This window comes from Ixodes scapularis, unplaced genomic scaffold (genome assembly GCF_016920785.2).
Source record: "Ixodes scapularis isolate PalLabHiFi unplaced genomic scaffold, ASM1692078v2 PGA_scaffold2__306_contigs__length_199485367, whole genome shotgun sequence".
NCBI classification, from domain to species: Eukaryota; Metazoa; Arthropoda; class Arachnida; order Ixodida; family Ixodidae; genus Ixodes; species Ixodes scapularis.
Window position 1 is genome coordinate 44,164,581 of NW_024609857.1, and position 14,719 is coordinate 44,179,299.

Below are 14,719 nucleotides of genomic sequence, written 5' to 3' on the forward strand. Positions count from 1 at the left end.
AACGTCATGCTTGCATTGTTTAATGTCACAACTCAGTCTGCGTTTTTTTTATTTAAACATATGTTTCGGCATCGTCATTCGCTGAGCTGCGTCCTTAAGTTACGGCGATTCGCTCTCCGAGTGGTGTGCGTGAAAGTACACGCACAGACTTTTTAAGAGTGCACAGCTCGCTGAACTTCGTCAAATATCGTCGCAGAGAGGCAGTTTGACAAATAAAAAAAATACATCAAAAAGGTTATGACCTAGATGCTTAATTAGCATAAAAAAGCATATGCCGGGAGTGTTCCCAAAAAGTTATATTAGTGTAGCGTAAAAAGTAAGGAAAAGGGATGGAGTGAAATATGGCACCCCCGATAAGCTGGAAAAACGACAGTTTCCACCTTGGCCGCTTCAACGGTCGATAACTTGAGAACGAAAAATCCCACAAACTTGCCGTTTGCGTCTTCGCTTATTATTTAAGTTGCCCGATAACATCTAGGCTTTTCATAAAATTAAAAATTTGACCGAATATTCGTGCCTGAGCTGAAATGAAATCACCCATATACTAATTAATTCATGTGCACAATGTGTGAAAGTACACTGCGATTAAAAAGTTAAGTCCCATTACACCTAACTTACCTAATCAATCAACATTGCCATTAATTTTTTTTGTGAGTGCTTTACCTTAAAAAATTAGCTATCATATCCTAAGCCCATTAGAATCCATGGTATCCATTTAAAGGGATACCACGGATTCTACCGCACTGCTTACTTTCAATACGTTTTTAAGTGTATGATGGCATGCTTCCTGTGCTTAGATTAAGGTGGATTCAAACTGCTGACATGCATTTTAAAGCAAAAATGCTTATAAACGTTTTCGCCTAATATTTTTTTATTTTATTGAACGGCAGACATTCGATGCAAAGGCTATCCTATTGATAAATAATCTTATTAAGATGTTTTTAGTAACATTCTGGCAAGATTTGCTTTTTTTTACATTTCATTTTTTTAACGTTTCTTTTATTGCGTTCGCTCGATAAACGCCTTGGTTTCCGGTACTGCCCTTTTACCTGTACACCGAGCGTGATACCTTGGTAATTCTAGCACTGGGATAAATGACTTTAGTACTTCGATTACATTTTTAGTCTTTGCTTTAATCTCGGTAGACGACACAAGCAAATTATATGGCAAAACCGCTTAATAAATACCCCATTGTTGACACAGATGAAGACGTCGACAAGAAATTACAATTTATTTTTGAAGAATGTTTGACATATGAGGCATGCTCCAATAAAACTAATTACGGTCTCTAACACTTTTGAAGGTAAAGAAACTGATGCCTGTTTGTCTGTTAATCGTCGGAACAGTTAATATTTAGTGCGAAAATACCAATCGCTTATATCTTAAAACAGAAGTTGCCATGAGTTCCACTTCACCAAATATTAGCACACAACTTGCAGGATACTTGTTTTTTGTGAAGTGAAATAGAAATTGCAAGTAGCTTGCTCACTGAGCTATATACTTTGACTTCGTGCAATAGCTTACTTGGTACACTCATAATAAAACAATGTCACCCACTCAGGCGCCTTCATATTTTTGTTTACCTACATATTTTTTCGGTATAACATCCTCAACAACATTTGGGGGGGGGGGCGGGGGGGGGCGAACGAGGAGCGGAGAAAATCATGTCTATAAAATTATTGCTGTGGAAGGAACACTTACAAACTTGTCTCCCAGCAGGGATCCAATAAACATAGATAGCTTGCACGCCGAGAACACAAAGCCATATTTCCATGCGTCCAAGCCCTTCGATGAGGCCTACAAGCATCAAAAAGAAAACATTGATCGCGAGCGTTTCTTATTAAAGGACAAACAAACAGAGGACAGATATTAGTTTTTTAGCCCTATATACAGGGTGATTCAAGGAGAGGCCAGGCTCTTTAAATCGACCGCAGAATTCGGTTTCTTACCCTATCGCGCTATGACTGTGCAGTGTTGCCCACAGACGGTGAATTTTTTTTTTTTTTTTATAAATTTCCAAATAGCGAGTTTACCCGAGGAAAAAGTAAAGAAAGAAAAAGGCTTAGCTCCTATGAAAACGCAGCGACGCCACCGGTCTCCAAACAGGACGGCGCCGTTTCGCACGGGAGACAAGAGATGGCGCAACGAACGCCGCCAACGAACGAGCATACGGCGCCGAGAGCCGGCGTCTTTAGCAGACAATCTTTTCGGCTCAAAAGCGGCGCGTGTTCCGCAGGCGGCGAATGTCGCAGAAACAAAAACAGGCGCGGTAAAAACAAGGAACTGCAGTTCGTTGCCTGCTAAAGAGGCCGGCTCTCGGCGTCGTATGCTCGTTTGTTGTCGGCAGTTGGCTTCGCGACCGCTTGCGCCATCTCTTGTTTCCCGTGCGAAACGGCGCTGTGTTGTTTGAAGACCGGTGGCTTCGCTGCGTTCCCATAGGAGCTAAGCCTTTTTCTTTCTTTACTTTTTTCTTAGGTAAGTTCGCTCTTTGCAAATTTTACAAAAAAAAATGCACCATCTGTGGGCAACGCTGCACAAAGTCGTAGCGCGATAGGTTATGAAACCGAATTTTGCGGTCGATTGAAAGGGGCCCTGCAATCATATTTATGCGTCTAACCTTTTTTGCGGTTTCCACGTCTCTTGGGGTTCGGGCAAGCCAGCGTGCACGGAGAGTGTAATTAAAGATCAGTGCGTCATATTTTAACCGGACGACGCGAAAACCTTTTCCACCGGCGAGGGCGACCCGCGGCACCGAAAGCGTGCAAAATGTGACGTATTTGGTCCTGGGATTACTACTGGTCAGAGCCGCTAAAAGCTTCTTTTTGGTTGAAATACAAAATTTAAGTGGCGCGAACCGTTTCAGTTATTTATAAAAGTAGTTTTTGTTCAGTATTTTAGATCAGAAAAGAAACTAATGGAGTTTATAAAGTACGGAAACAAAAAATGACCCGTCGACATACCCGTCACAAAGCGGTGGAAAAGGCGGCGCACACTAGAAAGGAGTAGTGGGAGCAGGCGCCAACACGGAGAGGTCCCGGATGTACGCGGCGGCGCTGCGGTCGTAGGACAGGAGGATCCGACCGTCTCCGAGCGTTCCGAACGCCTTCGGCGAGAAGCTGTGTCTTGCGGTTTGGCCGTTACGGTATGGCAGCGCGAAGTGGCGCCCATTTCGAACTGATCTCTACCCCGTGTTTGCTGTCGTTTGTGACCAATGAACCGTCATGCCGAATTAGTGTTTAATCGCGCAGCAAATGCAATGAAAGCCACTTTGGCTGCCCGCTGCATACAGCCTATCCAGAACATGCTTTAGTGTCGCTCTCTCGCGCCATCGACATGGAGTACGGCAGCCGTGAGCGCTCGATGAGCTCACTACCCCTCCTCTAGTTCACGGCCACTGAAGTAACCAAGGACGTCATGAGGGCCGCTATTTTTTGCTTGTTTTTGTAATTCTAATTTGCCTATAGCTTTTTATATAGAGCGAATTTCGAGAAAAGAAAAGTTTCACTAAGTTACTACGTTCAGCGCGCTCAGGTTCGGTGCAAATTAAAAACCAGTAAAAAAGTCCTTGCAGGGCCCCTTTCAAGAGCCTGGCCTCTGCTTGAATCACCCTGTAGTGATTCTAGAGTGCCATTTCTTGATTTTTATAGATGGTATAGGGAATACACTAAGTCATTTTGTTAAGTGTTTGTCTAAAAAGGACTCTGTATAAAGCCGGAGTCATACTCATACATCATACAAACACAGCCTGCAAATATGTGTCACCGCTATATCTGTGGTTCAAATACCGAGTGGCAAATTTCTCCTTGAACTCATCGCCATGCGGCATTCGAAGCACGGTTCTCGCGGTAACTCGCGTTCAAATCTGTACGCAGACTGTCTTTTGTATGACGTATAAGCAGTGTGACCCCGGCTTAAGGGGTATTTGTTATAGTTATTTATGCATTCGACTATACTAAAAGAAAATCACTTCTGCGGTCACTTCCGACAACTCTTTAGTTTATCATAAAATGTTCCGGTAGAGTGAGTAGAACCAAAATTAGGGAGGGGCGAGTATTGCATGTGAATGTGAGCTTCATTTGTCAAATCCTGGCGCCATGGTTTTAATCCTTCCGCTCGGTATTTCGAACAAATTGTTTTGTTAAAACACCGGTAATGACGATACTATAAAAAGCATCGCATTGTAATTTAAGTATGAAGGTAGGTGATTACACAAAGCATAAGTACCTTCGGAGTGTGAAGAGTTAATAACTATGAAAGAAAATTCAATTTTACAATAGCTTCCCCAATTTGCAATTAAAATTTTCTCTTTATTCAAATTCAAAATTATTCAGAACTGATCTGTTCGCTATTTTGTTACTAAGTATCACCGTACTGCAAGCATAGCATTTATGAAATCGCTCTTGAAGCTCCAAACTCCCCCCCCCCCCCCCCCCCCCCCCCCCCGTCGTGAGCTATCCCGCCTTTGTTTCATAAAATTCATTATCACATTCCTTTCTTGCGTCATAAATTACTAGCTCCTCCCTCACATGTCTCGCGACGCGTCGATCACCAACACAAAATTGGTCTCCCTGTTTGTAAAACCACTATTCATAATTCTTTCGTCTCCAAAACAACAATCACTTGAAACCACCTTCCATCGTCAGTTGTCTATTCTAGCAGATGCCATTATGCTTAAGTGCTGTTTCACCAATTTTCCAAGTTAATGTTTACTATGTTACTGTTTCTATTTTCCTAGGTTGTCATTTTGTTTTTTAAGTGTGATTTTCCTTTTCTAACCCACTCCACTCTGTAGTGTCCTCGGGCCCCGAGGGTGCAATAAGTAAATAAATATTAAATAAAAATATACACCATACAGAGAATAAGCAATGCTGTCTCTAAGTTATACTGATTGTTTGTTTTGTAAGTTTGAAGGAACGAACTGGGAATTTGTGAATTCTGACGACTTGATATATCGTACAAAAAGTTAGGGCGCAAACTAGCTGGTGAAGGTTTAACATTTTGGACAAAACCCCGATACTGGGAGAAAAAAGAAAACACAACACAAAGTCTCAAAAAGATTTTGTGTTGTGTTGTCCTTCCCCCCCCCCCCCCCTCCCCCCGCCCCCACTCTCGGGGTTTTGTCCAAAATGTTGATATATCGTGACATTTGTGAGCTTCTTATCTGATGATGGCCGACTCCGTGAACTTTAAAGAGGTCATGCTGAGAGAACTCAGCATGACCCACCAACTCAATTATTAGTGTGATTGTGAACCCGTCATGATTTTCGAAGATATTTGTTGATACTTTAGGATGCATTTGTTCGCTTTTGGCATTATTCACCAATGGGCCTTGGGCGGCCTGTATAGCCTGTCCGTTGTTACCCACAAACGAGGAGCGGTGGCGCCTTATGGACCTACACGCGGGCTTGACGTCGCGGAGCTGCTGCGTCGCTGCGATCGCGCCGTAGCCGGGTGGTGTATGCAAAAGCGCGCACGTTTTGCATGGGCGTCATAGCATTTCAGCATGCTGCAAAGCTGTGTAGTCATTAATTTTAACGAAAGGTACAGCAAAAGTATCGGAGTGGGTTTACAGACGTTCCCGGCGGACTATGAAAGGCACAGAAGGTGGATAACATCTGTGAAACGAAAAGAATGGTCGTCTCGAGCGCACGGCCGCATGTGCGGTAAGCACTTTCTTGAAGGCAAGTGTAGCTTCCATTTCAATCTTCGTCCCGAAGCTCGCTTATGTGCGGAAAAACAGTCGTCTGATCGAGACCACCCAGATTTAGTTCCCACGGTGTGTGCGCACAAAGCACCGTCCAAGCGCCAGTCGGTGGCTCGCTACCAAGCGGAAAGAGATCGGCGGCAGAATGGACAAAGCGTTATCGGTTATCGTGCCTTGTGGTCATGTGTGTAAGAAATATATCATACCTTGACTCAAAGCACGCTGTGTGTTTTTAATCAAGTAATAAATACACTTCCGCAGACCTACAGTCTGCTGATCACGCCGGCAGCGCAATCACCGTCTCGAAGTAATCGTAGGCCTCGAGCGACTTCTACGCCTACACCGTGATGGCAGTGAACTGGCTTGGCGAAAAAAAAAAAAACTAGAAACGACGACGTCAGCCATCGACGTCGGTGGATGCAACTTCACGTCGGAACTCCACCAGGTCTTGTCTAGGGCGTACGGATCGTCGAAGTCAACGCAGTACACGCACAGTTTGTCTCGATACCGCTGACGTCCAGGCTCAGATAGCGAGCTCAAACAGTCGGGCATAACATACGACATACGTTGGCAAGAAATACGACGCGCAAATAAATCTAGAAGCATCTCTACCACGTGAACAACGAGCGCACACCACACAACGCAATCGCAAAAACACGGAGAGCCTGGCCGCTTTTGCGCATATAGCTATTGCGCATGCGCGGCTTTCCGGCCGTGTTGGTAAACAGAGGCGTGCCGCGTATCGCTCTATATAGGTTCAGACGCGAGAGATTTTTGCGTAACAGAGCGAGTGTAATGGTAACGCAAAAGTTTGGCGGAGGGGGGGGGGGGGGGGGGGGGGGGCGTCTTGGACTTATCTAGATGGCCCCCGTCGTCGAGACGTTGGCTAGTCAAGACATGTGTTTCCTTATCTTGGCGCGGATGAATCTCAATAGTCTCTATCTCTGACAGTTTCCGCGTGAGCGGTGCAAACACATAGCCGTAGATAGCGTCCGCGTAGACGAAGAGGAGCCTGTGCCTCCCGCGCGAGACACAAGAGTTCGTTTCACAAGTGTGCGTCATAAAGATTTGGGGCTTCTATGGGCTTTACGTCTACTTCCCACATCTGTCACAAATTAGGGATTAAACGGATCTTGGAAGTGTCCCAGGGCCATTGGCCAAACGGTACCGGTGTGGTCTCTCGGCGAAAGGGGAATCAAGAGATTACGACGCACTAGGTCAAACGCCTATTTGTTAATTTGTCTTTAGCGATTCCCGGCTCTCCACCTGATGCCTGCGCCGATTGGTGTTGCTGACGCTCCGTGCCAGAAGTTTACGCAGTGTGTTCTGCTTGTTTTCACACCAGGCGTAAACATACAAGACAACTATGGGTGGTACATTCAGACTGGGAGACTGCTCACATTCTTCACGCGGATTGCAAGTTGTTTCGCGCCAGGACCTTTATAACCAAGCAGTGAACCGCTGTGCTTGCGACAGCATCGTACTGAAGCAAAACCGAGAGACTTGACGCCGACCAGAAGCTAATACGACGTTATAGACTTATATAAAATAATAAATAAATAATTATTATGGGGTTTCAAGGAGCCCTTCTGGTCCTCTTTATACAATTGAGTTGCGGCCCAATATGACAACCAAGAGAGGTGCCGTGCGTCCAGTATATCCCACTTTACTTCCATCCCCCAATAAGTAATTTTGTTAACAAAAAAAATAATGAAAAAGCGCGAAGTGTATTGCAGTACACTGACGTCTCGTTAATATGAACAAATCCGTTTCTGCAAAAAATCGTCCATAATATGAGTTGTCCATAATAACGAAACAAAAATGCATATATTTCCTTAGTTTGTGCCCGAAAATGCTGTCCATATAGCGGGGTATCTATGCATCTATAAAATTAACAGAGTCCGTCCAGTTGAAAAGGAACAAAAAGTTGCTTCAAGAAAGATTGTGAAAATGTGCAATAATAAAAAAATAATTCCGCAAGAAACAAAGGTTGCTTCTGCTAAGAACTATAGCTTCTGAGAACCGTCTATGCTCGTGGCAGCTACATCAATAATTGAAGTAAACGCCACGAACAACTTTTATGTATGTACTCACATGGCAATTTGCCACGTGTAGCAAATAATAAATCTGAAATCTGTGTGACGATTGTACGGCAACAGTGTTTTAAAGTGAATATCTTGATCAGGGCTAAGCACATGCTGTGCTTTTCAGCAAAATCGCATGCGAGGAAGATACAATTCTATTTGCGGCTGCCAAGAGAGCAGACAGGAGGTGATAAGCTTTTCAGGTGCGATATAGAGGGCGGCTGCAGATAACCGCTATACTACAACGGGATTTTGCGACGAAAATTACTCGAGTGATCTTAAGTCTGGTACCAAAGAGTGTTTACGTCCTTATTTCTGTTTTCCTTCCCTATGGTATCTCCGAACGCCCGTATCTTAGTGAAGACTTCATGGGACTGCTTGAAAACTGTCGGAAGCCTGAAGGACGTCGCACCATGCAGTTATTTTATGCGAAATCAACCTTTGTGTCGTTACGCTTCATTTGTACGTGGCTACTCACACGTTGGTGACTAGAAATCAACACGCAGTGAAAAAGAAGCGGTGGTTGTGATTGATCAAAACAAGGACGAGTACGTCTAAAACATTACTGGGTTCGAAGTCCGTATCCCGTGGCTGACGACAACTCAAGAACTGCTAAGGAGCCCTAAGGAAAAGTAAAAAATGTATCCAGATAATTTTTACAGGTACGAGGGTAGCGAAGCGAACATCTACAACTTTGTTTGCGAGGCTATTTTTTTAAGAAGAAATAGTCACGGGGAACCTCTTCGCCAAAATCGTTTGGCCACAGATAGTATACTACACCTGTGGTTTCCCCTGACTGGGCTAAAATAGTGGCATGTCACGCGTTGACACAGCTGTCGACGTTTGACTGCTCTCGAAGAACTGTCTAAACAAAGCTCGTGGCCGCAACAAACATGTCATGTGACGACGTAATTCCGGAGTTCTTGATGAGCTAGGAAGAGGCTGTAGAAGCATACGGAAACATCCAGGACATTCAGCTCTGCCTGCGACCCTCAGAAAACATCTCTCAACGCTGGAAGCGTCACAGACGGGTCCTGGCTCACGTGAACGTTACTGCGGTAACGACGACAAGCCGTCAAAGAAGCCGTCAAAACAACTCGTTCCTAGAGCGGCGTGATTTTTGCCGTCGCGGCGTTCTGGCCAGCCTCAGCGGCTGAGCGGGCAGGGTCCCACCAGGATGAAAATTTTTCGACGCGGCAGAGCGGCATCTTTCGCGCTGGCCACTCACAGCGCGGCGGGAAATTACCTGACAGGAGGAGAAACATTGCGGGAAAGCTGGCGGATATGACGGCGGCGTTTTCACGTTCGTGAAGCAAACGACAATCATGAGAAAGTCCGCAAGCGACTGGTTTCCGGTTTCTTTTTTCCGGCGGGTTGAGTTTCTTTGCTTCAGCGATCGCGTCGGAACTGTTCAGGAGATAATGGAGGAAGGGGATTTCTGTCCCGTTCCTCGGACTTTGTTTTCTCAATTAATTGCGCGGCTCTTTTGTACTTTCCTCGCCTGAGTACTAACTGTAGCGGGCGCAAGAGACGCTAATCGGAAGCGGCTTGTGCGAGCGCTAGTGAGAAAAAAGACAAAAGAAGAAGAAGAACTGATGGACTTTGACGTGTCGTTTCCAACACAGATCGTCACACCAAGTAAGATAAAATGTATCGCGCCCGGTTCAATGGACTGCTTATCAGTGAAGTGCCGAAGCGTCGGGTTCATTGGGTTGCGCAGCTCAAGGAATTACATCTGCTTGCTGCGACTGCGCAACTGCTTGCTGCAAGCAACATTGGACATCGCAACGGCAGAAAACGCTTAAAACGCGTCTTCTGTGAAACCCGCTTAAAGGCGCCCATTCCCGCATTTAGTGGCATCGGCGTCAGCGTAACCGCGCGTTGCATTATAGTACGTGACACACGTATACTCAAGTACGGTTTCCCGCTACATTTAGCGGAGAAACTGCTCAAAAACAGGGCTTCTCGCCCACTAGATTTAGCGGGAAAATTGACGTCACGTGACATAAGCAGCACTTCAGCTTTTCCGGCAAATTTGGCGCGAAAAAAGAGCTACATGATTTCGTGTCACGTCACCTATATACAGATTCAGTTTTCCCGCTCGCTTTTTTGGCAAAATTGACATTATATGACCTCGCCACCAATTCAGTTTTCCCGCTAAATTTAGCGGAAAAAATGACGTCACATAAGTTTGTGTCACGTTGTAGCGAACAAGCGGGCGACACCAACATGCATCAACACACGCGCAGCGATGGAGGCATGAGCCATGCACCACGAGCGGCGGACACGCGACACAAGCTCCGAGCCTAGGTGGAACCAGGTTCGGCTCGCCTACCCCAGACATTATTTCAGACTGGCCCGTTTGTAAACATCTCTAAAATATGGAAGTTACACGTTTGTCATCAAAGGAAGCTTGTCGGCACGTCGGTTAGAACGTCACCTTTACACAAACTTAGTTTCCCCACTAGATTTAACACGAAAATTGACGTCACGTGAATCAACACCAATTTATTTTCCTGCTACATTTAGCAGAACAAAATGACGTCAGAATTTTTTGTCGCGTTGCCTATACACCAATTAGGTTTTCCCACTATATTTAGCGGGAAAATTGACGTAACGCGACCTCATTAACAAATCAGTTTCCCTGCTAAATTTAGCGGGAAAAATGACGTCACAAACATATCTTCGTGTCTCGTCACCTATACACAAAGTTAGTTTCCCCGCTAGGCTTAGCAGGAAAATTGGCGTCACGTAACCTCTACGCCAATTTAATATCCCTGCCAAATTTAGGGAATAAGATGACGTCACATAAGTTCGTGTCACATGGCCTATACACAAATTCAGTGTTTCCCCGCTAGATTTAGCGGGAAATTCGACGGCACGGGACCTCAACAACAATTATTTTCCCCGCTGAACTTTGCATGGGAACTAACGTCACATGACCGTGCCAGGTTACAGATACACAAATTAAATTTCCCCGCTATATTTAACGGGAGAACTGACATTACGTGACTTCGCCAGCAATTCAGTTTGCAAGCTAAATTTAGCGGACGCACTGACGTGCAAATTGACGTCAAAATACCTCAAGAGCTGCGCTCCAATTTCGCGTTACAAAGAAGTGTAAACACCTTTCTTTTTTTCTTTTTTTTTTTGTAATAGTGAACTGAGATTATTCCAAATTTCGTTTTCTTTATTTTTACCTCTCGTTTTTGTAATACAACGAAAGAAATTCCTTCACACAGGACTCACCAGCACTGGGAAGAAAGGCTGGAGCAGACCGAAAGCTGCGGATATCCAAAACTCGCAGTACACCAATGTCAACAGCCAGGCGTCTCTCTTGAGCATTTGGAAGCAACGTCTTGGAAATTGTGGCGAGTATGATATGGCTTCGGCTTGCATTTTGCATTTGTTCTGTAAGAAACAAAATGTGGTGTACGGTTCACTGCGAAGTCTGGCTGTCATCACTGCCTTTTCTATGTGGAGATCTTGGCCCTATATTAAGCTATGGCAGTTGACAGGTCAAGAATAAAGAGGAAGCTCCTTTCACCGCTTTCCACTTTAGCAGAGCAAACACAGTAGAGGAGGTCGCACCTCTTCAGCGTTTGCTCTGTTAAAGTTGAAAGAGGTGAAAGGAGCTTCTACTTCGTTCTTGACCTGTCACCACCTATAGCCGATAATTAAAGCATATGCGGACTGCACGGAGCAGGCGCAATCGCGCGTTCTAAAAAAGCGTACCCATACGGCCAGCAAGTGTTTCAAAATGCGTCCTTGACGCATCGGAACGCAAGGAGGGGCGGACCTATCCACCTATGAAATCACACGATAGACAACGCGCAGAGAACGGACGATTACGAGGCAACCAAGCGCGTGCCGTCATTGGTTGGTGTAGGGGGAAAACAAAGGCACGTGGACTGATTTGAGGATATAGACGCTTTGCAGCAGCTGTGCATGGACGCCGCCATAACTGACCTTCAGTTTTTGTTTCCTCTTATTCCGTTTATTCCGTTTATTTCACTTCATCATTACCATAGCAGGCCAGGTTATTGCCATATTAGATTCAACTGTGTCCTTTTCTAAAGCATCGGCCTTTGTAGAGGATCGTCAACTACCGTTTCAGTTGCTCGGCATCTCGGTAAGACAAGAGAAGGTCAGCAATGCCGGCTGTAATTTGGCGCGTGTGTAAAGCGTCTATAGACGAACGCACGAGTTGCGGAAGGGGCAGACAAACGTCCATGCCCTATAGGGAGTATTCACTGGCGGCCATAGCTGTGTGCGCGAATTCTGAGCGCGTGCTGATGGCGAGCTTCCACAGTTCTCTTGAAACGTGCATTCCGCTCCATCAAGATTGCCGGTCTAGCAGCCTATTGATGTGAACTCGTTCTGAGCATGCGCTCTAAACAGCACCCACAAATATGGCGTCCAGTGAATACTTCCTATACCGTCTTCGCCAGTGCGCGCCACGTTTTGAGTTAGCGTAGGGCGGAGACGCCATGCTTTTGCGAACGCAAATCTTTCGTGTAGGCTGCGCTACACTTCGCTAATAACAACATGGTGACCTAAATTCTGAAACATTTTGGGCGTCTGCTTTCGGAATGGCAGACACCGAACCAATCATTGCGTCAACCAGACTTGGGGCGAATACACTTTGTGTAACTTGAGTGCATACTGCACTGGAATATGCTTGGAAGGTCGTTCGGTTATGCTCATTTATTTCGTTTATTCAATGTGAAGGGCAATCGATATCAATCTACAATACATAGCCTGCACTGACGTCACTTTATTATACATAATGAGAAAAAGGGCTCGTGAGGGGTTATAGAATCCGCTGCGTTAACGAGACAATTCATTTCACCAGAAATAGGGCGGCCGGACTTAAAGCACGCCTAAAAAAACGGTTTCTTTTTTTGTTTTACAGTCTGGTTAGGGGCGCGCGTGTATAAATATAAGTATAAACGTGATTTAGTCGGCAGTTCCTCCTTTCCGCTTGCTTTCTCTATAGGCATTTCGGGCGCGTGGAGGAGAGGTAGATCGGCTTCACCTTCACGACCGAGATGGTCATTCCGGAATGACATCAGGCGTCATGGAATTCGCGAGCAGATTTTCAAATAAATCTCTCGCCGTCCATATTGCTCTGAATTTTTTTTTCTCACGTAAAAATTATTATTTTCACACGCGTGTCTCCATTATACCATTAAAAAAACTTTTTTTTTCTTTTCAGGGGCTTTTTAAGGGAAAGGGCATGGTAGAGCGTAGCTTCCGCCGCGTTAACGTGGCGGTTATGGCCACCAGAAAAGGGTGGACTGACGTCACGTGTAAGCCGTGTGCAGCCATGCGGTCTGAATTACCAAAGGGGTTGACGACTCCTCGCCACTGAGGTATCACGTTACAGTTCACTCTAAAAAGTGCCTGCGCGTCTACTTAACTGCAAAACACTCAAAGAGCCAATAATTGTGATCTAGGAAATCAGCTCAGCGAATGATGAGGCGGAACATTCGCTTAGACTTAAAAATGAAGTCTGCACTGTTGCGTTACGCAATGCAAAGCGTCGTGCTTGCATCGCGTAATGCAACAGCGCAAACTGAATTTTGAGGCCCAAACAAACGCTCCGCCTCATCATTCGTTGAGCTGATTTCGTAGATGGCAGAAATTGGCCATTTGAGTTTTTCGCGGGTAAGTAGACGTCCAGGCATTTCTTAGAGTGTTGAAGCATGGTAACGGTCTTGGTTCTCATTGGTCGATGTGAATAACGAGAGCAGTATTAGTTTGAACGAGGGGAGTTTCTTCGAATGCTCTGGGACGAACAGACGGCTTCCTTGACGCCCTCTCTGAATGACCATTAAGATCGCCGCGCTACACTCTGTTCCACCTTCAGTCGGATCGCAGCAAACGCCACAATCCTATGGGGCCTAACACCATAAAAGTGTATCGAAAATCGCTCATCTTTGTCCGTTTGCCATCGCTGGCTAAACCAATCACTCGTAATAAGGGCAGTGTGATCGCTCGCCTTTTTCTGTGCCTGATTGGTTTGGTCTTTAATAACAGACACGGAACGAAAACGAGCGTCATGACGATGCACGTTTTACGCTGCTTGATTGATTTTATCAATTCATAATGTGTGCAATTGGTTGGACTTCTTGGGAAATATAATTGGAGCGCAAGCTCGTCTGCTCCTCTTGCAAGGGTTACGGTGATTTCAGAACGCCGAGCTCTGATCCGCTCTAATCGAAGGGTAGTGACTAGACCTCGAGGCAGCTTCCTTTGAGATCTACCCACTATCCTTCGATGAGAACCAATCAGAGATCGGCGTTTCGACGTCAATGTAACCCCAGCAAAAGAAGCAGACTAACTTGCGCTTCGCATAAACGCAGAATTAGGAAACTTCACGTTTCATCGTGTATTTTTCCCAGGCCTGCATCAGCAAACATAGCGCCGTCCACGAAGATCGATAAATGCAGGTTACCTGGTTCTGTAGCAGAGTGGGAGATTCTTGGACGTCAAAGCTGATTTCGTCCTTTTTAGGCATGTGTGTTGCTTTGCGGCGCTCCTCAGACTCACTTGGAGACAGTTCTTTTTTTTTCTTTTCTGCTTTCTCTCGAACCGCTGCTATATCCCAGCTTTCCAGATGGGAGACTGCTTCTCAGAAGTAGAGTAGATGGAGCGAGGTTAGCCTTGCTGAAACTGCGTTATCTGGGCATTCGCGTTGCCTCTTTATTTGAAAACGCGAGCAAAACTACGCAGATAACGCGGCCGCGACGTTCAGAAGAAATGCGAGTTAAAGATAGAGTGCTCTACGCACGTTTCATAGAGATAGGCACCGCCTTAAGGGTGCATGCGCAATGGAGACGTCAATTTGGTTGACACGTCAGAAAAATTGTTCTGATGCCAAGAACTTGAATTTGCATAAGATAACCATCGAAGGACACAGCCTCCA

At 45.5% G+C, this 14,719-nt stretch overlaps 1 protein-coding gene across 3 annotated transcripts in view; it reads right to left on the reverse strand.

Moving 5' to 3' along the window:
- Positions 1–14,489, reverse strand: part of LOC115311315 (MFS-type transporter SLC18B1) — a 228,527-nt gene extending 214,038 nt beyond the window's left edge. For 2 of the 3 annotated variants that reach the window (XM_042291836.1, XM_042291834.1), the window contains exons 1-3: positions 14,249–14,489; positions 11,038–11,199; positions 1,702–1,797 (exon numbers count right to left, since the gene is read on the reverse strand). In XM_042291836.1, the coding sequence (XP_042147770.1) occupies positions 1,702–1,797; positions 11,038–11,199; positions 14,249–14,311 (321 nt within the window). In that variant the 5' untranslated portion in view covers positions 14,312–14,489. The remainder of the gene's footprint in view (positions 1–1,701; positions 1,798–11,037; positions 11,200–14,248) is intronic. The other variant, XM_042291835.1, reaches the window with a different exon arrangement.
- Positions 14,490–14,719: the final 230 nt, after the last annotated feature.